Source organism: Mesoplodon densirostris, chromosome 8, assembly GCF_025265405.1.
Source record: "Mesoplodon densirostris isolate mMesDen1 chromosome 8, mMesDen1 primary haplotype, whole genome shotgun sequence".
Classification (NCBI taxonomy): domain Eukaryota; kingdom Metazoa; phylum Chordata; class Mammalia; order Artiodactyla; family Ziphiidae; genus Mesoplodon; species Mesoplodon densirostris.
The window spans coordinates 7432989-7457609 of record NC_082668.1 but is presented as its reverse complement, the minus strand read 5'-3'; the positions used below and the strand labels follow the sequence as shown (position 1 = coordinate 7457609).

At 60.2% G+C, this 24621-nt stretch overlaps 2 protein-coding genes across 3 annotated transcripts in view; one reads left to right on the top strand and one right to left on the bottom strand.

The window, feature by feature from the left end:
* The first annotated feature begins 1438 nt into the window (after positions 1-1438).
* On the top strand, positions 1439-8043 carry SNORC (secondary ossification center associated regulator of chondrocyte maturation). Its single transcript, XM_060105721.1, has 3 exons — positions 1439-1511; positions 7671-7853; positions 7934-8043. The coding sequence occupies exons 1-3, from the start codon at positions 1439-1441 to the stop codon at positions 8041-8043; spliced, it is 366 nt and encodes a 121-aa protein (XP_059961704.1).
* A 2453-nt stretch (positions 8044-10496) lies between these two features.
* The window catches only part of NGEF (neuronal guanine nucleotide exchange factor), an 80666-nt gene continuing 66541 nt past the window's right edge, over positions 10497-24621 (bottom strand). For both annotated transcript variants that reach the window (XM_060106434.1, XM_060106435.1), the window contains 9 exons: positions 24104-24256; positions 22690-22819; positions 19747-19821; positions 17288-17377; positions 15137-15300; positions 14509-14664; positions 13697-13776; positions 12821-12925; positions 10497-11394 (listed from right to left, as the gene is read on the bottom strand). In XM_060106434.1, the coding sequence (XP_059962417.1) occupies positions 11204-11394; positions 12821-12925; positions 13697-13776; positions 14509-14664; positions 15137-15300; positions 17288-17377; positions 19747-19821; positions 22690-22819; positions 24104-24256 (1144 nt within the window). In that variant the 3' untranslated portion in view covers positions 10497-11203. The remainder of the gene's footprint in view (positions 11395-12820; positions 12926-13696; positions 13777-14508; positions 14665-15136; positions 15301-17287; positions 17378-19746; positions 19822-22689; positions 22820-24103; positions 24257-24621) is intronic.

Sequence of the window (24621 nt, the reverse complement as noted above, 5' to 3'; positions counted from 1 at the left end):
TGGTGATTAGGAGGTAGCCATGTAATGAGCTGAGAGACTGCTTTCTGGGAGAGGGGACAGCGAGTGAAAAGGCCCTGAGGCAGGATTAAGTTTGGTGGATTGGAGGAACCTCGTCAAGGCCAGCAGACTGAACATAGTGCGCAGGGCCAAGGCGAGTCCTTCGTTTGGCTTTTTATTCTAAGAGCAGTGGGAAACCATGAAGGGTTTGAAGTAGGGGGGTGTACTTTCTGAGAGCTTAGACAAGGGAAAGAGAGAGACCTCTGATGAATTTTAATTATGTGGCTATGACATCTGGAAGGTGGGGGACTGGGATTTACCTACTGTGCAGGGCTGGAGAAGCAGTGCAGTCAAGGTTTGTTTTGGACACGTTAAGTTGGAGATGCTCATTAGGTACCCTTGGGGCTGTCCGGGAGGCAGTGGGTGATGGGGCTGAAGTTCTGGGCCAGAACTGGGTTGGAAATGTGTGTCATGAACACACAGGTGGTATTTCAAGTCCCAGGTACCTAGGAGAAGAGAGAGCAAGAAGGAACCCAGGGCGTTTTATGACGTGAGTTTTTCTGGAGAGACTAGAGCTGCCAGAAGGTTTGGATGGAAACTGCTTTAAAAGTGCTGTTTTAGGGCTTCCCTGGTGGCACAGTAGTTGGGACTCCGTCTGCCGATGCAAGGGACACGGGTTCCTGCCCCGGTCCGGGAAGATCCCACATGCCACGGAGCGGCTGAGCCCGTGAGCCATGGCCGCTGAGCCTGCGCGTCCGGAGCCTGTGCTCCGCGACGGGAGAGGCCACAGCAGTGAGAGGCCTGCGTACCGAGAAAAAAAAAAAAAAAAAAAAAAAAGTGCTGCTTTAACGAGGGCTGTTGTGTGCCCACTCCCCGCCTGGCATCGAGAGCCCAAACGTGAGCAGAACCTGGCCCTCATCAGTGCTGCCAGCCTAGGGTTGGAGTCTCCCAAGCCCGGGCCTTGCACACTAAAATGCAGATTCCTGGGCCCATCCATGACCCACTGAAACAGAGTGCCAGGGGCATCTGCATTTATCAAGCTCCCTGGGTGAGTCTTGCACATGGAGGTTGAGATTCTCTCACTTTCAGTGGCCCAGGTGTGTGTGTGTGTGTGTGTGAGAGAGAGAGAGAGAGAAAGAGAGAAGGAGAGCGGGAAAGAGAGCAATTTCCTCTTTCCCTCTCTGAGGGTGGGGCTGCTCCAGAGTTCAGGAAAGCAGTCAGTTCTGTAAGCTCTGCTCTGTGTGTGTGTGTGTGTGTGTGTGTGTGTGTGTGTGTTTTCATGTGTGGGGGGCGGGCACGGTGTCCCAGGAGGACAGAGTTTGCATTGATGAAACCTTTCCCAGCCCTTTGATGCCTCTTTCCCTCTGCCCTGAAGTTAACCAGCTCAGTCCTCCGTCCCCCGTGCATCCCGCTCGCCGGCCGCGCTCACTCACGGGCCAGGATGGCATTCGGTCTGGCCCTGCGCATGGCGCTGCTGCTCCTGTCCGGGGTCCTGGCCCCTGCGGTGCTCACAGGTAAGGGTGCTCCCTGGGCTCTGCTACCACCAGCCTCCCAAAGCTAAGAAGTACCTTAGGCCAGAATCTCTAATGCCCACCGGCAAGGCCCTTCACAGGAGATGGGGTGGCAGTTTGGGGTGATTCTGTGAAGGGCTCCCCCAAGACAGGCTGACAGCAGCTGTGTCAGAGGCCTCAGGGAATCGTTAGTCATAGAGACGGTGACCTCTGAAGTAGGAGGGTGACTTGGGGAGCAGGGCCAGGGACATTAGCTGCCTAGGGGACATGGGGATTACTCCAACACCCTAATATCTGAAGGCCTTCAGATCTGGGAGTCAGGAGGGGGCACCGGACAAGCAGCTGAGGGGCGGAGGCCCCAGGCCCCTAGATGTAAGACCACAGAGCCCTACCATTTATTTGTCAAGCCCCGCAAGCCCTTCTCTGCTGGTTTTCTGAAATGTCCTTTGAGAGTGAAGACCCAGGTACTGTTTCCATCTTGGGAAAAATTCCAGAGGGAGCACAGGGCCAGAGACCCCTCTGTAAAACCATGAGGATGCTGGACTGAGGTGCTGCACTGAGGCTGAAAATGGCTGGGTCTGGGGTCTGGTGAGAAGGGTACCACCAGGCTTGGGTTGGCAGGCTCCTGGGACCTGAGCCCCCGTCCTGGGCACAGCTGTGGGGCTTCAAAGCCTGAGCAAGAGAAGGCACAGACGGGTCATGGGTGGTCTTTCTCCTGGAAGAAAGCCATCACTGATGGCCGTGAGGTGGGCCAAAGGGAGGTGTTTCGGGGCTCCTGAGGGCAGTCCTGGGGCTGGAGAAATGTGCGGGTGGGGGGCCCCTGGAGACCCTCCACGGCATGGGTTTCGGGGGAGTGTCTGTGGATCTGAGGGGGGCTGTGTGGACGTGGTGCTGGGAGAGCTGCTGGGGGATGCGAGGCCTGGGGGACCCTTACGGTCACACACTCAGGCACGAACACGGGAGGAAACGGGGTGGGGTGGCGAGGAGCCTGTGGGCCTGCCGGCCTCCCTCTAGACGCCCTAGGAAGAAGCTTGCAGGCTGGCTTCGTTTCCGGCCCTGTCCTCCTTGCTGTTTCTCAGCCTCTCTGTGCCTCTCCTCTGCTGTACCATGGCGAGAATCAGAGCGCCTCTGCCTCTCTCGCAGGAGACTGTAGGTGTGCCAAGTTCACACACGTGAGCTTTCAGGACAGGCCAGGCAGTTGGTAGCGCTCAGCGCATGTTAGGAGGAAAACATCCCCAGCCGCTCTGCTGGGTGCAGGGTAGTCTCAGGCCGAAGCACCTCCTCACGTGGCTAGGAAAGCACCCAGCCTCCCTTTTGGTGGGAGAGGGGCCATCTGGGCAAGCCAGGGGGCTGGTGTGGTGCCCAGGGAATTGGGGAAGTGACCTAAAGCGGGGTGGCGTCTCCCGTGGCTCCCTTATACCCCACCCACCCCAGTGAAAAGCTTCTCCGGCCTGGTGGTCAAAGTGGGTGGAGGTGAAGGTGCTGGTGTCCGTCTGCCTGGGGTCTGAGGCCGTGTGGGCAGCTTCTGTCCAGTTTCTTGGTCCCCATGCAGCCAGCCCTCCCAGCCAGGCTGCCAGCCAGAAGCGCTGGATCAGACTGTGCACACACAGCCTGGGTGGGTGGGCTGTGTCTGCCGCCGCAGGAATGCCCGGGGACAGCCTCGTGTCTGGCGGCAGCGGGACCTCACCTGGCCTCACCTCCCGAGCCCCCTCCTTGTGTCCCACCAAGGGCAGGCAGGCCAGCCCCACCCCGGAGTCTTTGGGGTTCCGGCTGGCTGTGGTTCGCCCTGCCACTCCGGGAGGAAGGGGGTTCGGGAGGCTCCTGGCCGCCCCACCCCCGGCTGGAGGCTCAGAGCAGGTGTGCAGCCGGCCCCACAGGCCCCTGGCCCGCTGCTCCCTGGGCTGGGGTCCTGAGCAGGCAGGCGGGGAGGGGGCGGCCTGCTGCCCGCCCTGCGGGTCGCCCGTGGCCACAGCTACCGAGGTGGGGGGAGCAGGCCAGGCTGAGCGGGCGGGAGGCCAGGGCAGGGATGAAAAGGCCCTTCATGGCCGCACAAAGGCCGTCTGTGAGCTCGGGCGCCTGGCCTCCGGGCCCAGTGGTCAGACTGAGCGTTAAACAAGCTTATTTACTGACAGGCGGTGGGGCTGGAGGAGAGCCCGTGGTGCCCAGGCCTGTGGCAGGGTCACGCGGCCCCCACTTCTCCTGGTCTTCTCAGTCAGCGCGCGGAGTCGCAGGTCGCTGCTCACCCCGGTCCTTGTCCTCCCCCTTCTCCGTCCTCACGTGACATCTCCGCTCGCCTTCCACGCCGGCCCTCATACCAGTCCCTCTGCCTGGCATTTCTTTCCCCCTCCTCAGATGGGGCCTGCCGTGGGGAAGCTCCCTGACAACGGCTTCTGTTCATGGCTCCCCAGAAGGATAGATTTGGGGGATAGATTTGCTTCCCCCTCTGACTACAGCAAATTGAGAGAACACGGAGGCACGTAGATGAGGACGAGAAAACGCCTGGCCCTCCTCGGCAGCTGCGCCTCCTTTGCCGGAGGGCTGGTGACTGAGCGCAGGCTGCGGTTCTGGCCCATGTGTGCCGCTGGGGCACCCACCTGGGCTGGCAGGGAGCTGGCTGGCCCCTGGGCCCTGGCTGCTTGGGTGCAGATGAGTCCTTGAAGCCCGGATCGGCCTCTGGGGGCTCCTGGTGATGGTCTCAGCTACAGCAGGCGCAAAGCCCGCAGGGTGGCAAGGGCCATGGTGCCCAGGCCAGAAAGGCCCTAGGGCAGAAGCAGCAGCTGACGATGGCCTTGACAGCACAGTCACCACCTTGTGAGGGATGTGAGAGGCACAGTCCAACCCCCATCCCACAGGTCGGGAAGCGAAGGCAGGTGGCCAAGTCAGTCCGCGGTGGTCCCAGGGTGAGGCTGTGATGGAGCCGGGATTTGGACCCAGCCCTCCCGATTTGGAAGCCAATGGATTCAGCCCCTTAAGCTTCAGAGACCGGCTGAGTCTTGAAGGGGCGGGAGGGGGTGCGCACAGCAGGGACGAGGGGGCCTGGGCTGGTGTATCTGGCAGGGAGGGTCCAGGCTTCTGCGGGGAGGAACAGAGTGAGGCTGGGTCACTGGGGGCAGACAGGGAGAAGGTCTGGGTGGGTCTCCAAGTACCCTGCTCAGAGGGCACTTCTCCCCCAGAGATGGCTCCCAGGCTCTGGCAAAGGGCAGAGGGTACCACTAGTTCCTGGGAGTGAGCCCCTGCCCTCCAGGGGGTGTGGAGCCTGTCACTCCTCTTCCTGAGCTTGGGGCTGACTCCTTGGACGCCACCAGGTTGGCTGGCCCTGACACCCAGTAGCCCTGTGGTGGCCTCTCTGGCCAGAGACCTGGCAGTTGGAGGTGAGCTTTGGCTGGTGGTGGTAGGACAGGGAGGTGCCTGGCTGCCACTCTGTCTTGGGCGTGTGGTGTTCAAGTGGGGACCAGTGGTTTGTTCATTTATCTGGGAGACAGGCAGTCTGCGAGCCCTAGACCTCAGGGCCTGCCAAGCAGTGGGTAGCCTCAGGCCTTTTTTCTGCCCAGCCCCGGAGAGCCTGAGGCAGGCATGCCTAGGGCCTGGAGCCTTCCATGGCAGCTGCAGGCTGCAGACCCCAGCCCTCCCAGGCAGCGACAAGGGAGGCCTGACGGAGTCACTTTCCCCTTCCTCACAGGGAAGTCTTTGAAGTTGGTGGTGGACCAGGGTGGCCCCCACACACCAGCACTGCTTCAGCCTGGGCCCTGGGAGAGGGAGGCTTCCACACAGTGGGTGGAGGGGCCTTCCGCCCCTGAGAGGCCTCCTTGCCAGGGGTGTTTCTGAAAAGGGGCACAGGCCCGGGCAAGCCCTGGGAATATGACAGCGGTCCCTACCTGCAAGCTGAGCCTCGGAATTGATCCAGCTGAGGCCTGGGAGAGGCACCAGGGGCGGGGCCTGGTAGCTGGGGACCTTGTAAAATTTTGTCATGAAACGATCTGAAGTATACAGAAAAGTTACAAGAATAATCCAGCGAACTCCAGTAGGCTCTTCACTTGGATTCACCCACCGCCAACATCTTGCCATATTTGCTCTTCTCGCCGTCTTTCTGTCTCTATTTACTCACTTACCTATCTGATTGCAGAACCATCTGACAGTTAAGTTGCAGACATCATGCCATTTTGTCCCTAAATACTTCCTAAGGACAAGGACATTCTCTTACATAAGCAGTTATCCAAATCAGGAAGTGAGAACTGACGCAGTACTATCACCTGAACTACAGCCGTGTTCATAGTTCACCAGTGGACTCCATAATGGTCCATCCAGGAACGCACGGTGCGTTGTGTTGTCACAGCTCCTTAGTCCCCAGCCTGGAACAATTCCTCACCCTTTCTTTGTTTCTCATGACCTTAACGTTTTTGAAAGCCTAGTTATTTTAAGACTGCCCTGGAATTTGGGTTTGGCTGTTTACTCATGATCTGCCTCAGGTGGACACGTTGGCAGAAGAACCCTGGAAGTACCTTTGTGTCTTCCCAGAGCACCCCCCTCTCCAGGAGCTGGTGAGCCTGGAAGCAGGGTGTGGGTCTGGCTTGTCTGTGCCCTGGGGGAGCTCTCAGGGGTGGAGCCCCTAAGTGTGAAATGTGCCCCAGGGACGGCAGGTGGGCTGGCCAGGGTTGTATTGACGGAACCACAACTTCCCAGGAAGTTTCTCGGGAAGCACAACCTCTTCAGGGGCTTCAATGCCCAGCAGCACCTAACTGCCAGCGCAGCGCCCACCTCAGCTTAACCTGAGTCTTGGTCTTCTTGGAAGACCATAGAGCAGCTGGTATCAATGAGACGGTGTGCTGTGATGCCCAGTAAGCCCATTCTAGCATCCCTGGATCACAACAGAGATCACTCAGGGCTGGGGTGTTGCTGCGAGGCTCCTCAGGCTAGGATCCTTGACGGGGGAGCAAAGGTGGTGTGGGCTGCCTGGAGTTACCATGCAGGCCTCTCAGCCTGTCCCTCTCGTTCTCTGGGGCCCCTGGGTACCCTAGATCCTGCTAACCCCCAACCCATGAGCAGAGAAAGGCTCCTGCAGAAAACGCTGCCCGGAGACTGATGTGCTGACGGAGCCCCAGCCAGTGCGGGGCTGAGGGCTTACCCTTTCCTGGGGCTTTCCTTACACTGACCACAGACACCCCTGCCCACCCCTCTGGCCTTGTTCTGTCTGGAGGCAGCAACGTGCTGGCATCACAGTTTCTTTCTTTTTTTTTTTTTTTTGCGGTACGCGGGCCTCTCACTGTTGTGGCCTCTCCCGTTGCGGAGCACAGGCTCCAGACGCGCAGTCTCAGCGGCCATGGCTCACGGGCCCAGCCGCTCCGCGGCATGTGGGATCTTCCCGGACCGGGGCACGAACCCACGTCCCCTGCATCGGCAGGCGGACTCTCAACCACTGCGCCACCAGGGAAGCCCGGCATCACAGTTCCTTAGGCTAGAGAGGCCCCTGTGCTTTAAGGCTCAGACACTCGGGGGGCGTGTGGAGGCATGTGCAGGCGCTAGACCCCAGGCCCTGGGGGCTGCTCCACTCTGCCCAGGTTAGGGCTGAGAAGCAGCAGGGCCGGCTGCCCCCGGGGTGTGGGGCGGGCCTCTCCTCTCCACCTCCTGCAGCAGTGGGCCCTCACCGGCTGGGCAGGAACCCTGGTTCCTGGAGAGGGCGCTGCCTGACCCTCCCGGCGCCTTCTCCGAGGTGAAGGCTGCCCTGGGTCTGCCCTGTGCGGGTGCGGGGAGAGGGCCCTTTACAAGTGTCACTTCCCCAGGACCTACAGAGCCCAGCAGTTCGGATGGGGGGCCCCCAGGCTCTGCTGGGAATCGAAGTGCCCTGCCTCCCCCGGACCCCCTGCCCTGAAGCTCGCTGCCAGCCCGAAGTTCTTCCAGCTTCCTCCCGAGGGGGCCTGTTGGTCCCTCAGTGCCCTCCTCCCCCATCAACCTGTCCTCTTATGGCAGGGGCGAGCAGAACCCAGCGGGGGCTCTGGGGCCACAGGTGGGCCACTCGGCCTCCGTCGCGTCACCTGCGAAGCGGCAAGCACCGCGCTGTGCCCCAGAGCCCCGCACTCAGCGCCCCTTCCCAGTCGGTCAACGGCGGGGGCGACGTCCCCGTCGGCCCTGCCGCCCGGGCCCCCACACCTGTCCTTGGCTTTGCAGCCGAGGGCCCGCAGGAGCCCGTGCCCACCCTGTGGAACGAGCCCGCCGAGCTGCCGTCGGGAGAAGGCCCCGTGGAGAGCACCAGCCCCGCCCGGGAGCCGGCTGTCAGCGGCCCGCCCGCGACCACCGCAGCGCCGAGCCCCGAGGACAGCACCGCGCGGGAGCGTCTGGACCAGGGCGGCGGTACGGGCTGGGGCGCGGGGGCCGGGAGGAAGGGGGGGGGGCCGGACCTCGGGGCTGACGCGGCCCTCCGTCCTCCGCAGGCTCGCTGGGGCCCGGCGCCATCGCAGCCATCGTCATCGCCGCCCTGCTGGCCACCTGCGTGGTGCTGGCGCTCGTCGTCGTCGCGCTGAGAAAGTTTTCCGCCTCCTGAAGCGAATAAAGGGGCCGCGTCCTGGCCGTGGCGCGAGTCGGCGGCACCCCCGGTGCGCGCCCCCGTGTCTCCATGTGTCCGCGAATGAGTGTGTGGGCGAGCGGGGTGGGGTTGGGGGGCGGGCGACGTGCACGCGCTCGGGGCTTGAGGCGCGCGACAGCGCGCACACGTGCGCGTGCGTGAGCGCACGTGCGCCGGGGCCCCGCAGGAGCGCGGGTGCGTGCGCGATGCGCGTGCGCCGGAGGTCGCCGGTGTGCGAGAGCGGGGCTTGTGGAGCGCTCTGGGCAGAGTTCTCGGCGAGGCCTTGGGAGCGCGGAGTCCCTGTGCCGCAGTCCCGCAAACTGCCCGGGGCCTGCCCAGCTCCGGCCCTGGAGCGCTGCGAGCGCAGAGCGGCGTGAGGCCCCGAGGGCAGGAGAGGCAGCGGCCTGCCCCGGGCCCGCCGCCCTGCTTTCTGCACCTCGCTGGGTGATGGTGGGGTCCGCGGGACCTTCGGCTGTCCCGGCTCCCCAACCAGAGGCCAGTGACTTTGAGGATGGGGGGCGTCTTCTGACTCTGGCAGCCAGCGCGCTATTTGCGGGCTCTGAGCCCCAGACCTGCACCCTCAGGACCCCTGGGGGCCCCTCTTCCCCGGGGAGACCAAGGAGCGAATGAGGAGAGGGGTGAAGCCCGGGTGCGGGCCCCTGTCCTGGCTCCCCAACCCACAGCCCCAGACCGCCTCCCTCCCCTGGCTTGGGTAAGCTTGTGCAGGGGGCTTTGCTGAACCTCTGGCAGAGTGGGCAACCCCATGCAGGACGGCTGTTGGTGTAGAGAAAGGAAACAAAAAGGCTTTTCAAGCTCATCTCTTTTCACTTCAACCCTGAAATTATGGCAGCTGAATGAGGGATGAGCTTGGCCCTGGCACTGGGTCCTTGGTCATGCCCTCTGTTTTCCATACTTCCCAGGAAGCCTCACTTCTATAATTTAGAGAGATTTAAAATAGTGGCTTACCTGCTCTGGGTGCAGCAGGAAAGAAGCCAAAAGTGCATCCTGTCCCCATCCTCCAAGGGCCCTTGGAGTGAGGACCCTAAGGCCTAGAGGGGGCACTGTCTGCAAACCCCAGTGATGGTTTAACACCTGGGCCACAAGAGGATCCTTTTGAGTGAGTGCTGGTGGAGTGAGCTGTTCCTCTTTTTTTTTTCACCATTGTCTCTAGCAACTGTTTTGGCCTCCTTGGTTTCTCTGAGCTCCTGACCACCTGTTCTGGCTAAGACCAGTTTTCTCCTCCTGGATACGCCAGATGGCCACACGTGGTACCCACTCACACTCCCCAAAACACATCATGGCTTAGGTTTTTGCTTATAAAAGACTGTTACGAAACTGACTGGTTTTCATGAAACTGTTTACATTATTACACATAACCTGCAGTAGCCGAAGCCCTCCTTAGAGCAGGTGACCCAAGTCAGTATGCTGCTTCCTAGCTCCAAAAAGAAAAGCGGGATAAGGGCCAGGACCACCGACTCCCCTCCCCAGCCCCACCCCGCCAAGAGCAGTATGGGACTCCGAAATGGTCCCTCTCCCCATCCCCTCACTCCTGGGAAACTCAGGTGCAGGTACTCCCCCTGGGGTCGCAGCAAGGAGACCCCAAGAGCATCAGCCCCTCACTGGGACCGGGGCGGGTCCCTCTCCAGTTGGACCAGCATGTTGCATATGTATGCATCTTCTAGGGATTCATCCAGTTCTCAAAGGGTCTGAGGTCTCAAGAACGCCAAGGGCCGTGCCGTGGCCTGTGGGAAGATGCTGCAACGTCCCACTTGATCTAAATCCTGGGCTCCTAATCTAAGTGTGTCCTGGCAAAAAGGGCATGGCCACAGGCAGGCAGGGCTGGGCGGGGTGGGATTCAAGGCCCTCCACATTCCAGGACAGAGCCGGGTGTCAGGTGGCTCCGAGGGCCAGCTGCAGCCTCCGGTAACTGGCTGCCGCCTCTGGAGGTGGGAAGAAGTGTCCCAGGCCAGTGACTGGCCAGGTGGGAAGCCGCAGTCCCAAACCTGGTGGTCCGATCCCTTACGGGACCACCACCCACTGACACCTCTGTCCCACAGTGTTCAAACCTGCCTTCTCAACCTGCAGAAGGGTGTCCCCCACTGCCGCAAACAGCTTATTCGGTTTCTGGAGCTCCTCCACAAGTGGAGGTCCAAATCCACTCCCGTCCTGAGGCCCCAACCCCGGCTGCTTCTTCCTCCACGGGAAGCCTCCTTAGCCCTTTCCCTGGGACACACCTCCTCCATTGGGCTTGAAGGGGGCTCTTCTCTCCCTGCCAGACCGAAACACCTCATTCTTGTGCGCACAAGGGTAATAAGAAGTAGACCTTCGTCTCTTTTATTTTATATATGATGCTTCTTTTAATGCAGCCAGAAATGATATTTGCTTTTCTCGGAACCATAACCCATACAGGATGCAGTGACCAAGTCATTTCTTTATAACACCTGGGCTCCGGAAGGGGCCAGAAGATATGAGTTACATCCAGCCCATCAGGGAGCCAAAGGTGGCGTGGGCCCTCAGCCAAGCTCTGGTGGCCGTGAGGCAAGCCTGGCCGTGCAGCCAGAGACTGGCGGAGGCTTGGGGCGGGGTGGACAGAGGCGGTTGGTCTCTCAGTCCTTTGAGTCGGAGACCAGATGACGCTCGTCAAGCTCATCAGGCAAGGGTGGTCCATCTGTGCACCTGGCCGATTCTAACAGCTTCCAGGGGAGAGGACACGTGCAGGGGTCATGACATCATCACCTTTGCACCTGCCCTTGGCCAGGGACACCCTGGGTCTGGGGCCTCTCAGTGCCTGAGAAGGGCCCTGGAGCATGCCCGTCCTCTGTCTGCTCCCCCAGGAGACAAGAAGAAGAGGTGGTGTAACACTGTTTAAAATACACGTTTTCATTTACAAATGCAGCAAAGGAGAGACGTGGGCACCTTTTCTGCAGTTCTTGAGCGAGGGGCCAAGACACATGAGCACTAACCACGTAGCAGGGGTGAGGGGTGGAGGCGACTCCTGCCAAAGCACCCCAGGTCACACCGTGCTGCCTGCGGCGGCGGCCGGCCTTCCCGCGGAGCCCTTCCACTGTCCGCTGGGGAGCTGCTCGCCACGCCCTGCTCCCGCCCACCCACATCCCTCGGCCAGGCCGGGGGCCAGGGGTCACTGCCGATTTCGGCTGCCCAGCTTCCTGCGGTCCTTATTCTGGCTGCGCTGAGGGTCATCCATCTTGTGGACACGGAAACACTCCTTGAGGTTCTGGGACCGAATCTTCGGATTCAAGATCTCCTCAGTCATGTTGCTGGGGAACCAGCCTCTCTCCTGGTCATGCAGACGCTCGCCGAAGATCCACCCTGCGTAGGGAGGGGAAGGGGAGGGTCAGAAGCTCTCCAAGTGGCGCAGGCTGGGCCTCGCCCTGGCCTGTGTGGGGAGCAGAGGAAAGGGAGACGCAGGGGTCCAGCTGGCCTTTCCAGAGGTCCCCTGCCCTCAGACGCATTGCTGGAAATGCCCAGACCTTGTTTATCCCCCATGAGCTGGGCGTGTGCTGCCCTCCCGGGGAGCGCGGTGTGTGCACAGGGTGGGTGCAGAACCGCTGCGTGTCCCGGAGGTATTGACTTTGGAACTCACCCCCAAGCTCTCAACCATCCTAGGCTGCCCCACGTGAGGCCAGGAGACCGCAGGGGCCACCCCCAAAAGCACGAGGCATCGAGGGGCCGGTGGGGTGGTAGCTGACCGCGTGGTTCCCTGGCCTTGAATGTTACTGTCATCCTCTGGTTGGGCAGCCCCTCCCTGAGCCTCAGCCTCCTGGGAGCTGGGTGGTCAGCCGAGGGTGGCTGGCACGACCTGTCCGAGTGCCCTAGCTCTCTACCCCCCACCCCCGTATCACAGTGTCTATGCTGGGGGCCTGGGGCCCTAACTGCAGGTCCTGCTGGCAGGTCCTGGGGCAGGGCTAAGACCTGGGGCCTGAGGGCCAGGGGCGTGCCTTCTGCAGGCCACGTGGGAGGGGTGTCAGGCTGTTTCTGTTTTGCAGGGGGAGGGGGAGGGGGAAGGCAGGAACCACTGTTCTCCCAATGCTGGGTGAGCCCCTAGGATTTGGGAAGGGGGGAAATGGCCTTCTCTGGAGGTCACCAGCCTGAGACTTTCCAGCCAGGGTCTTGAAAAAGAGGAGGAACTGGGGTTGGAGGGAGATGCTTTCTGCACTTTTAGGGATTTAGATTAGGAACAACTCATGTAGAAATAAGGGATCAATCTTTCAGGGGAGGGGAGTGAACCTCTGGCACTGACGCCGACAGCAGGAGTGGGCGTGAGTCCCGGCGGGTGGCCCTCTGGCCCACGTGGGGCTACAAGCCTGGTGGTCACAGGCTCATCTGGAAGCTTGTTGCAAATACGGGGTCAGGGTCAGGGTGCTCCTGGCCATCATCCCTCCTACTGTGATGGGGGCTGATGCCAGGGCTGGATGAGGGGAAGGGGACATGGAGCCAGGTGCTTGGCTGGGCCTCATGCTAAGTGGGGGAAGGTGGACCTCACAGCTCCGGCGGGGAAGGAGAGCGGAGGCACTGGGAGAGATGCCTGCTCTCTGCTGAGGAAAGGCCAGTGGAAGCCACGAGGGGCAAAGCGGTCTACGGGAGCAGAGAGGCAGCGCGGCCCTGGGCTCTGCCCGCCTCTCAGCCGGCTCTTCTGTCTGCTTCTCCACTGCATCCCTCAGGCTGGGGCAGAGCCCCAGGAGGGGGTGGGGCAGGGAGCCTCGAGTGCGAGAGGCGCCCAGCCCCGGGGCCTCACCATCCTCTGTCTTGTCCAGGATGTTCAGGATGTCGGCCAGATCCAGCGTCAGCTCGTCCGGCTGCTGGGCCACGTACGGGTGCACACACTGGACCTGGGGGCAGTCTGAAGGGAGGAGAGAGGGGGGCGGCCTGTCCTCATCACCACGGCACCTGCCCTGGTCCCTACACGGGCAAAACCTGGCCCCCCACTTCTGCCTCAGCAGTTAGCAGGGGCACGCGGCCTGTCCAAGAGACAACGCAAACTCCCGCAGCAACTGAAAGAGGGCTCGTCGGAGGGAGGGGTGTGTGGCTCCGAAGAAAAGGCCGTTAAAGCGCCAGGAGTTCTGAACAAAAAGTACGTGGATACAGGGATGAACAGGCCTGAGGGGCTCTTATTGACACTTCAAAAGGAGCTGCTTGGTCCTGGGCTGGGCCCTGGGAGCAGTTTGGGGACGGTCAGGACTCGCTGAGCTCGGTCAGGATGGCAGCGTCTCTATCAGGCAGCTGGACCTGCGCCTTTTTATATTTTGTAAGGTTTTCAGACAACTGGCCACCCCAGAGAACGCTGGCGTTTGCCTTCTGGGCCCAAATTCCTCTTGGTTTCCTTGTGGTCTCTGTCACTTATGACCCAGTGGCTTTTATTTCTTCATTAACCATCAAAACGTTTGCAAAGCTCAGGCACACCCGTGTCCTCCGTGGGGTACTAAGCTTGCACTGGGGTGCTAGGGACCTCCGGGCAGGCGAAGCAGTCTTCCCAGCGGCCCCGCAGGCCCTTCAGGTGGAGTGCAGAGGCCCCCGAGGCTGACGCAGCTGTGACAGGCAGGGCCGCCACGAGGCTCCCTGGACCCTCCCCTGCCCCACCCGGCGGGTGCCCCCTCCCCAGTGGGCCACCTACCCAGCAGCCGGGATGTGAAGGAAACAAACTTGGTTCTTCGGTTGGGGGCCAGCGAGGTCATCCAACGCTTCATCTCGCTCCTGGGACAGGGAAGAGGACAAATGCCCCAACCGCAGAGCAACGGACCCCATGTGAGGGGAACCGCTGCGCCAGGCATCCAGCAAGCTGGCCACTGGGTCCCAGGCCTGGCACAGGGCCGCAGCAGGACAGCGTGGACGGGGCCGGGAATCCAGCGGCGGGACGGGGGCGGAGTGTTATAGAACCTCCCTGGTACATCTTTAAAGTCAGTGGGTGAGGGTGAGCCCACGATACCCCAAAGTTAACCCAGAGCCGCGCCCTCAGCTGCCAGCTGCCCTGAGCCATGGCCCGTGGAATCGGGAGAGGCTGACGCCACCCCTGCCCCAGGCAGTCAGAACTGGACCGCAATGTGCAGGGCGACACCTGTGAGTTCTGGGCTGGGGGGTGCTGGGCACCGCACAGGGGCTGCAGGGCGGCTGGCCTGGCAGCTCAGAGGTGCAGGTGGGCCTGAGGCCACACAGCAACAGTGGTTCACTGGTCGGTCGGGCCCAAGGGCTCTACAACAACTCATCAGAACAGAGGCGCCCGCCCAGAGTCTGACGTCCAAGGGAACACGAACACACACACACACACACACAGCCAGCAACGTGCTCGCCCCGCACCCTGACGCTAACACTGCACAGAAACCCTCCCGGCAGGGCCTTGGGGGAGGAAGGACAGGAACAGGGCGGGCGGTGTGCTGAGCCCGGAGCCTCGCACCACCCGGGCAGGCGACAGCGGCGCTGGGCACTCACTGAGAGGACGCCTTCAGCATGTAGGTGGCCTCCCGGTCGTCTGCATTCTCGAGCAGCCGCAGGATGAAGACGTTGGCCAGCGTCTGGCCCTGGTCCTCCAGCTCCTCCACTCGCAGCAGGCCCCGCGGGGCCGAGTCAAACACCTGGTACTTGTCTCTGGGGACCGAGGGTGTCAGCAGAGGCATGTCAGTCCCGAGGAGGCGGCGGCTCGGATTTCCAGGATATGCTCTACGCTGGCCAGCGGGGCCGGCCCCACTGCTGACACTCCTCACCTCCTTCGGGAAGCCCCCCACCTGACCGCCTGTCCCCCTCACCCCCAGCCCCCGCCCTGCACAGTGTGGACGGCGGACGAGGGGTCAGCACCCATGACACGGCAGGGGCCGCTCTGTCGAGCCCGCCCCAGGCGTCAGGCGCTGAGCTGGACTCTCCACGTCCTTAGGGGTACAGCCCCCGCTAGACGGAGGGGAAACGGAAGCTCAGGGCGTTGAAATACACCTGCCCGAAGGCCCAAGGCTGGACCAGAACGGAGCAGGCGTTCAAAGCGGGTCCAGGGCCTGGCACCATCGCAGCACCGTGCCCGCCGCCCCCAGGCCGTGGTGACCCCCCATCCCTCCTGCCTGCCGCTCACCCCGGAATCTGCCGGCAGATCACCAGCAGGTCGTTAAAGAGGAAGAGGTAAATTTCCCGGAAGAGTTTCTTGGTCCGCAGGGTCCGCGATGTCTTGGGGCCTGACATCTGCTGCAGCTCGCCCTGCTTCAGCAGCCAGCGGGAGTGGGAGATGATGGGCACCGACTGCGTGGGGTGGACGGCGTCAGAACGGCTGTGCACCTCCGCGCCCCCCGCCCAGGCTCCCCTCGCGCTCTGACAGGAGTGACGACCGCGAGTAATGGTGTGTGAGGCCCGCACTGGGCCCGGGACGCGCGTGGCGCTGGTGGGAGGGACGGACGGATGCTGGGCAAACACGGGAAGGGCGAGTGTGTGCGCATGCGCACGTGCGCCTGAGTGGGCAGGTGTGTGTCTGTTGTCTATGTATCTGCGTGTGCTTTTACGTATGTGCGCTCACGTCTAAGTGTGTCCACGTGTCCTGTACGTGTCTGTACTCACGTGTGAGTGTGTCCACGTGGGTGCCTCTGTGTGTGTGTGTGTTGTCATCCTCCTACTACTGTGTGATGCAGGATCAGAGGAGAGGCCAAGTTCACAGGAGAGAGGGGAGAACTGGGTCCCACGGGGCGAGGACACTGGGCCGGCAGGTCTCCACACTATGGCTCCGGGGCAGGCACCCAGCACCCAGCACCCAGCACGCGGCCTGCAGGTGGAACTCCGTGGGGGGCCCGGAGGTCTGCGTCCTCAGCTGGGGCTCAGCTCCCAAACCTAGCATGACCTCAGGGACCCTCGGCAGGTACCGTGCGCTCATGTGCCCCAAACCCCAGAAACCCAAGCCCTCAGGGCCCTTAGGGTCACTAATGCCTGCAGCTTTACACAGAGTTGGGGAAAAGGTCGGTAACTTCCGTCAGATTTTCAAATCGCCCACATTTAAGAATCCCTGGAGCAGTCCATGTCACATTCTTCATGTGAGCTGACTGTACAAGGTCACACAGCCAGTAAGTGAGAGCAGGCGGCTCCCGACTCCCTGCAGGAGACAGTCTAGGCCAGCAGTTCCCAACCGTTTTGGCACCAGGGGCTGGTTTTGTGGAAGACAACTTTTCTACAGACGGGGGTGGGGGGCGGGGGGATGGTTCAGGCGGTAGTGCGAGCGATGGGGGATGATGGGGGGCGATGCGGAGCCATGGGAGGTGATGGGGGTGATAGGGTGTGATGGGGAGCCATGGGGGGCGATGGGGTGTGATGGGAGCCATGGGGGGTGATGGGGTGCGATGGGGAGCCATGGGGGTGATGGGGTGCGATGGGGAGCCATGGGGGGAGATGGGGTGCGATGGGGAGCCATGGGGGGAGATGGGGGCAATGGGGAGCCATGGGGAGCCATGGGGGGGGTGATGGGGTGCGATGGGGAGCCATGGGGAGCGATGGGGGGTGATGGGGACCCATGGGGGGAGATGGGGTGCAATGGGGAGCCATGGGGGGCGATTGGGGGCGATGGGGACCCATTGGGGGCGATGGGGAGTGATGGGGAGCCATGGGGGGTGATGGGGGCCATGGGGAGCGATGGGGACCCATGGGGGGCGATGGGGAGCGATGGGGACCCATGGGGGGCGATGGGGAGCGATGGGGAGCCATGGGGGGCCATGGGGGGCGATGGGGGGCGATGGGGAACCATGGGGGGCCATGGGGGGCAATGGGGAGCGGTGGGGACCCATGGGGGGCGATGGGGAGTGATGGGGACCCATGGGGGGCGATGGGGGGTGATGGGGGCAGTGGGGAGCCATGGGGAGCGGTGGGGAGTGATGAGGAGCAATGGCGACCCATGGGGGGCGATGGGGAGTGATGGGGAGCCATGGGGGGCCATGGGGAGCGGCTGTAAATACAGATGAAGCTTCGCTCGCTCACCCACAGCTCACCTCCTGCTGTGCGGCCCGGTTCCTAACAGACTGCAGACCATTACCGGTCCGCGGCCTGGGGGTTGGGGACCCCTGGTCTAGGCCAATGTGAAGGCCCGGTGACTGGGGGCAGGTGGGGCCTTCAGCTAAGGGGTCAGGGAAGGTCTCCGTGGAGGTGATGCTGTGCTGAGACCCAAGGGCAGCCATTCAGCGAGCCCGGCCAGTGCCCAATGCTCCAGGACAGCCGGGCTGGGGTGGGGACACATGGCTGGGCATGGGCTCACCTTGATCTTAAACTCCATCTTCTTCTGAATGCTGATCATTTGCTCCGTGCGGCTCATTTTCCTGACGCCTTCGTTGCATGCTTTTACCACCTGGGATGAGAAGGAGGACACGTCAGGCCATCCGCAGCCAGCTGTCTCTGACCACTTCCTTCGGCCCACTCAGGCCACAGCTGGTCAGTCTCAGCTGGGTCTCAGTTCCAGTGCAGAAAATCAGGGCCTTGTCTTTGCTGGGACGTGAACTCCAGAGAACACATACATCGATGCCAACCCCTCATGTCACCTAAGAGAGCAAATTTCGACCAGAAGACGTCCTTTCTCATCTGTCAGACTGGAAATGCCCAAGGTCTGGGGATCAGGATCCGTCACACACTGTGGGGAAAGCACAGAGTACCCCCACCTTCCTGGGAGGCAAGCCAGGTACCAAGGGGCCGAATGAAACCACATTTTCTGGGACTTCTGGGGACTCAATCCGAGAGGTGATATCTGCACAGGATCTAGAACAGGGCCCGGCACCCAGCAGGCACGCAGCATTTAGGAACGAGCCCAAAGACGTGCCTACTAGGATGTCTCCTGCAGTGGCGTTCAGAGCAAGAAAAACTGTCCTCAACCTAAATGTCCATCAACAGGGGTTGATTAACGCTCATAAATCCACATAACCCTGTACTCTGAAATCATGAAGAAGTGCAATAATTTTACATGCACTAAAATGGAGGGAAAAGCCAGCTCATAAAGCACAAGCCCATCTGCAAAGAATACAGTTGTGTGTGCAGGCGTTTGTTTGGAGAGGGGTCTGGAAGGGCAGGCACCAGCCTGCTGGCAGTGGGGCGTGGGAGAACTGCTGACCTTTACCCTCTTTTTTTGCTTATGAACAGTTTGTGGACTTGTTTGTATTCAGCATCATTTTTATAAATTAAGGGAAAAAACCCACCTTTATTAAAAAAAGGTAAATAATGAGAAGCAAGTGTATACCTGGGAAATGAAAAGGAGATGAAAGCAGAAAAGAACTTGAAAACAGAAAACACGTGCTGGTGCCCTGAGACCCCTTGGGGCCCAGTGTGGCCGGCTGCCCAGTGGGGGCCAGGATGAAGCTCCCACCTGATCAGGTGTGTGCGTTCCAGGGGTGGGCAGAGGGTCCCGAGAGATGCAGCCTGGCTGGCAGGTCACTGACCCTCCCTGACCAGCCTGCTCGAGGCTCCAGGCTTTCCCCAGCTAGGCTGGGAGAAGAGTGCTGTTTTTCCCAGTATCCAAAGGGTATAATTGCCAGGAGGATTTTGGAGGCCAACTGGCCTGACTGAGGGATGCGAGGAGAGGCCCCTGGGGGGAAAAGACTGTATTAAGCGACAAAGTCCTCATGGCTTCATGTGGCTCCACGTGGCTTAGAACCACCACCACCTGACGCCCACTGGGCTGGTCCTTTTACTAAGCTACCGCCACTGGTACACTAAGTGGAAAGGACTTCCCAACACCAGGCTCTCGTCCGTTTCAGGGTCACCGGCACGACAGAGTGGCCCCTGCACGGCTGCCAGGAGTGGGCTCGCAGCTCCAGCGGACACACTGGAGCCAAACACACGAGACAGCGCTGCTTTAAGGCAAACATGTGGGAACAGACACATTCACTGACCCCTCCCGCACAGCCCCTGCTCTGCTGGCAGCTTCCAGGAGGATCCTCGGGAGCGGAGATGCTTTCTCCACTCCTGGGCAGGAAGAGCCCAGGCTTGGCAGGGCCGGGGAGTCCTCTCTCAGGGATAGGAGAGGTGCAGCTCGAGGGCCGGGAGAAGCGGGATCGGGGGGTCGGAGAGGTGCACAGGGCAGAGCTGCAGCAGGGCCCAAGAAGAGCCAGAGCCGGCCTCAGAGCGCGGCAAGGGAGGCAAGAGCCATGGCTTTTTTTTTTTTCTTTTTTCTGCGGTACGTGGGCTTCTCACCGTTGTCGCCTCTCCCGTTGCGGAGCACAGGCTCCTGACGTGCAGGCTCAGCGGCCATGGCTCACGGGCGCAGCCGCTCCGTGGCGTGTGGGATCTTCCCGGACCGGGGCACGAACCTACGTCCCCTGCATCGGCAGGCGGACTCTCAACCACTGCGCCACCAGGGAAGCCCGGAGCCATGGCTTTTGACACTGGAAACAGGTAAGGACAAGCGTGGGGCCTCCGAGGGCTGCTGAGGGGAGTGCCTGGGCCTGTGGGTGGCCACAGAGCGGGGTTGGCGGGAGGGTCCATGAACATGTCTGCAGGTCAAGAGCGCCCGGCCGGCCTGGTCCACCCCGCACGTCAGCAGCCTGGGGTGAGGAGGAAGCCCACCCGACTTATTTTTTTGGACCCAGTGACTTCTCTGGATTGCTAACTATTAAAATGAATTTGCATCTTCCAGAGATGCACCGGCACAGGAGGGGGCAGGACAGGAAGGCGGGTCTAGAGGAGGAAGACAGCTGATGGGGAAATGTGGAAAGAGGAAGCACAACTCACCAGCTCCAGTTCCTTGTGGGCCCCCAAGGCAGTGCCTTCCCGCTCAGATCTCTCTTCCACCCTCTTCAGTATGTTCTGAGCACAGACAAAGTCTGCATTTAGTTTCATCACGTACAGCCATTCCTCCCCTCTCCGCCCCCTTTGGCAGTGGCAGCCTCCCTGCCGCACTGGTCCAAACAGCCTTGTGTTGCTGCAACACCCCGGAGCAAAGAGCCCCACCGGTTACGGACTGAGGGCGGGGGAACCTTCCACCAGCCGAGGGCCGAGCATCGCGCACAAGCCTTGCTCGGCTCTAAGCTGGTAACCACAAGTCAAGGTCTGCACGAGGACTAACTACGAGGGCCAAACCCGAGCCCCAGTCTCCTTACAGCGAAGACCGAAGCAAAGGGGGCAACCAAGTGCGCTGGGGAAGGGGGAGGGCGCGGCCCGACAGGGAGGGAAGGGTCGCTCGGGGCTGGCTGTCCCCGAGGGGAGCTCAATGTCTGCAGCAGCATCAGTGGGACTGCCATTTGAAGCCAAGTAGCAACGACCCCGAGGCTTCGTTAACTCTGGTCTTATTGATAAAAATGTCTGTTTTCCAGTGGTTGGGTTTTCTTTAGTTTCGCCTGTAAATTACAACGTTTGCATTGGTTTCTGCCTCACAGTTCTCCCGTGCCCATATTTCTGATCTGCTCTCATTCCGTGAAGAGGTTTGGGTGCATCTGAGCACAGCTCACCTCCCCCCAGCTGCCCCATGTGGTGGCACAAACGTCCCCAGCCACCTGCTGCCAGCCAGACACCAGGATGCTGGGCATCCTTTCCACTCTCTCCTGAGCTCCAGACCAGACCCAGATCCCTCCCGCCTCTGGACGTCCCTCAGCTGCAGGCCCCCAGCCTCCCCTGTGCGGTCACCTGCCCCGCCTCTGCCTGCCAGCCAAGCCAGACACACGCAGTCAGCTCCGATGCCTCCTTACCCTCCCCCCCACCAACATGGGGTCACCAACCCTGCCTGTAACCATCCCCCGACTCCCAAATCCATCTCTCAGCGAACAGGACGGCTCAGGCTCCACCTTTTCTCTTGGGATAAAACCCTATCTGACCAGGTCCTGCTCCTGGCCTCAGGCAGAGGATGGTGTGGCTTCTTCAGCCTGGTGCACAAGCCCTCCACACTGGCCTCCTCTCTGGTGGGCCCCTCCCTACCTCCTGCGGTAACTGGCGGGTCTACCTGGAGCACCCCGCCCACATTCACCCCTCAGACACGCTGCCTCTGAACCTCAGTCCCCCTGCTTGCACCCCCCACCCCATGCCACCGTTCTCCTCGTGACAACATTAAGATAGGTCTTGATCTTAGTTCTGTTGGTTTTTATCATCCAGAAGTTAAGATTTTTAATATATCACTATATACTCTTTTCCTATAAATTTTTTTCTCTGCATAATTAGGAAATGTTACTGTCTTCTGTTTCATTGTTTCCAAGTTTAAAAAATTCACATGCAACTCCTTCAGTCGCAGCGTCCTATGACGTGGGCTGGTCCCAGCTGTTCTCCCACCGTGCCATGCACCTCCCCCCACTGCCCCCTGTCTGGGCTTCTTTGGACTCGGGTTTCTTTGGTCCTTGGACTCCGAGAGCCCCTTCCTCCCAGCCTCCGACCTCTCCTTTCCGACACTGCCCTTCTCCTGTGGAACTAGCTGCCCATGGCCTTTGGCCTCCCGCCTGTTTGACCTCTGACCTCCCCTAACTGTGGGTCACAGGTCAGCATCTCAGCCCATTCCTTTCTGAGCCACAGCAGGATTCACACCACCCACTTCATCTGCCTGGTGGCCCGGGGGCTCCCTCTACCCACCAGCATGCGGCAGGCACAAGGGCTCTCCGCCCTGTCTTGCTTGGAGCCTGACTCTTGCAGACGCCCTTTCGGGAAATCTCACCCTCCACAGGCTCCCCTGACTCCAGCTCTCTTGGCCTGCCTCTTCCCTCGCTGCGTTCCTTCTCGGGCACGATGTCCCAAGGCTGGGTCTTGGGACGCCTTTCTCTCCATCCTTGGTGGTCTCTCCTATTAAATACCACCTTGATGCCGTAGGGCTCGCACCCTGACTTCTCCCTTTGACTTTAAACTTGGATGTGCAATGGCTCAAAGTCCTCCCAAGCTCAGCTGGTCCAACACTGAACCCCGCCTTCCTCATCTCGGGAAACAGCACCATCACCTGAGCCGCTCAAACTGAAGAGTCTCCTTCCCTTTCTCTTCACAGTAGCAAGTGCACAGCTCAGTTCACTGATTTCCCTCCAGGATCTCCCACCCCAGGCTTCACGAACCCACCTTTCTTTCTTGAATTGCTCCTTAACCCCTTCTCCCATTTCCACTCTGGCCCTCCTGCCTGACACCCTCCACACGGCAGCTGCTCTGAGCTCTTACCAGCGTCAACTAGATGGAATGACTGCCCATCACATTGAGGATAGAACCCAATGTTTACCTGGCTCCTTAGGCCCCTGATCAGCCTCTGCCCACATCTGCACACCCATTCCCATCATGTTCCCCCAGCTCACCGCTGGCCGCCCCGTCTGTGAACCTTGCTGCCCCAGTGCCTTTGCATAAGCAGCTCCCTGTCAGATGAATGGCTCCTCCCTGTCAGCCAAGTCTTAGCTTAAATGTCACTCAGCCGAGTCTTTCCTGATCCCCCGACTGGCAGTGGGCAGTCACCACCATCATGTCACTCTGTTTCACCGTCCTCAGCCATGACCACTTCCTGGTTGTGTGTGTGTGTGTGTGTGTGTATCTCTCCCCACCCTTCCCCAGAGTGTGGCTCTGTGGAAGCGGGGGCTGAGTCCCCCACTGCTTGGCACACAGTAGGAGCTTAATTAGGATTTGTGGAACAAATGGACTTCTGGAAATAGAAAGCCAGCCTGGAATGACCAAAGGAAACAGCCTGCAGCAGGAGAAGCGTGTGTCAGGGGAGAGAGAGGCTGGTACCTGGACCAACAGCTTGAGGCGCGTGATCCTCTGGAAAGGCAGGATGAGGAAGGAGGAGAGGGGCAGCCCCCTGCACTTGGGGTCCAGCTCCAGCTGCGCGATCAGCTCCCGAAAGGCTGCCTTCTCCTGGCTGGGGAAACAGACAAGAGAGTAGGTCTCTGGCTCATGGGAGGCGCAAATCGGAGGGGGTTCCTCCCCGTCCTCAGCCCACTAAGAACCACACAGCCCACAGGCACAGAAAACGCATTGATTTCTTCTCTTCTCTCTCTTTTTTTTTAATGGAAAATAAACTGTTCATGTACAAATCAAATAACAATAGTGACTTCACATGCCAGGCCCATGAAGACTTAGCAAAACAAAATATGCTGTGTGTGGGAGGGCAAGAATTCCTTGTGTGGCCAAGACTATGAATCAGACGCAGAATTCGATGATTTACCCAGCAGGAAACGGTGGCAAGGTAAACCCACGTAATGACAGGAGCAGGCAGCAGGCTGGAGACGGCTGCAGGGAGAACCTGTGCTACTCCTGCCAGGTGGGGATGTCTCGTCTGCAGACGGGCTGGGCAGTGGGAACCACTGCTGGAGATCAGACGCGGGCCCTGGACTGCCCGTCATTAGGGAAATAGCACTCAGGCCCAGAGAGTCTGCTCTCATGGGCCACACCAGTGGACCCCTGGGCACTGCAACGTCTAGAATCCTATTCTCCTGTGTGATTGTCTTCTCAATGTTCGTCCTCAAAACCGGCATCCCGATTCCCTCAAATCCCAGTTTCAAACCCCAAATGTAAAATACCCAAACCCCTGAAGACTCAAACTTTAAAACATCCCCAGTGAACTACACGGCTTGATGGAAAGACCCAACGAAGCATCACGTCCAGAGGTCACTACTCGGAGAGCCCTTTGGTGCCCATGAGTGTGCTAAGAACATATCACTGGTTAAACTGTGGTTGAAACGTGGTACAGACATGTGAAGAATTCAAAAGAGGGAAGTTAATTAAAAAACTCTCTCATCAACGGAAACCCCAAGAAAGTTTACAAAATGGGCAGATTAGTAAATTCAAGCGCTTTGCTGGAGAACCACCAAAAAGACTCCCTCCCCGCAACCCTTGCCTTGTCTCTAGTTCAAACCACTTTCCTGCCGTCTTGGGCCTCGAGTTGTCCTCTTGGCCTCAAGCTCCCTTTTCTAAACCTCACAGAGCTCTGCACGGCCATCTGGACACAGGTCCAGTGGGCGCCATGGCTGACTGTCCCGGGGTCAACATTTCCCTAGTGACACCGAAAGCCCCAGAACGTGCCGGAGTTGGATGCTGTCCTGGGAAAGCAGAGACCCAGGGACCACAGTTCAGTGTCAGCACAAGAGGAGGGGGCCGCCGGGGCCACGCCTGCGCGATGGCCCCGCCGCCCAGCCATACTCACAGCAGCTGCTTGTAGGTCCTCTCCTGGTAGGTCTGGTTGCTGACGTAGGTGATGTAGACGGAGAAGTGGTCGGCGGCGTAGAGGTACACAATGTCGCACACGTCTGAGATGACGATGTTCTCCTCCATCCTGCGCTCCAGCTCCAAGAGAAAGCTGCAGCGGGCAGCGGCTGGGTTAGGGGTGGCTGGCTGCGGAGACTCGGGACACGTCTCCACCAAACCAACCGACACGACAGGAGGAGGTCCCAGCAAGGGGGGCACGTTCCGTCACATCACGGAATTACTTGTTCAGTTTTTGAGGTGGGTAGTGACATCAGGAGCATTTTTAAAAGGGAGAGACCTCATCTTTTACATCCATTCTGATGCGATTACAGTGGAAGTGAGCTGACGATGGGGATCTGCTTCAGAATGATCCCGTGGCAGAACCTAGATGCTGAAGTGTGGGCTCGTGACACGCGTCTCTACTTCTGCATGTTTGGGATTTTCCATAATAAAATATAAATAAATACAAAAATAAAT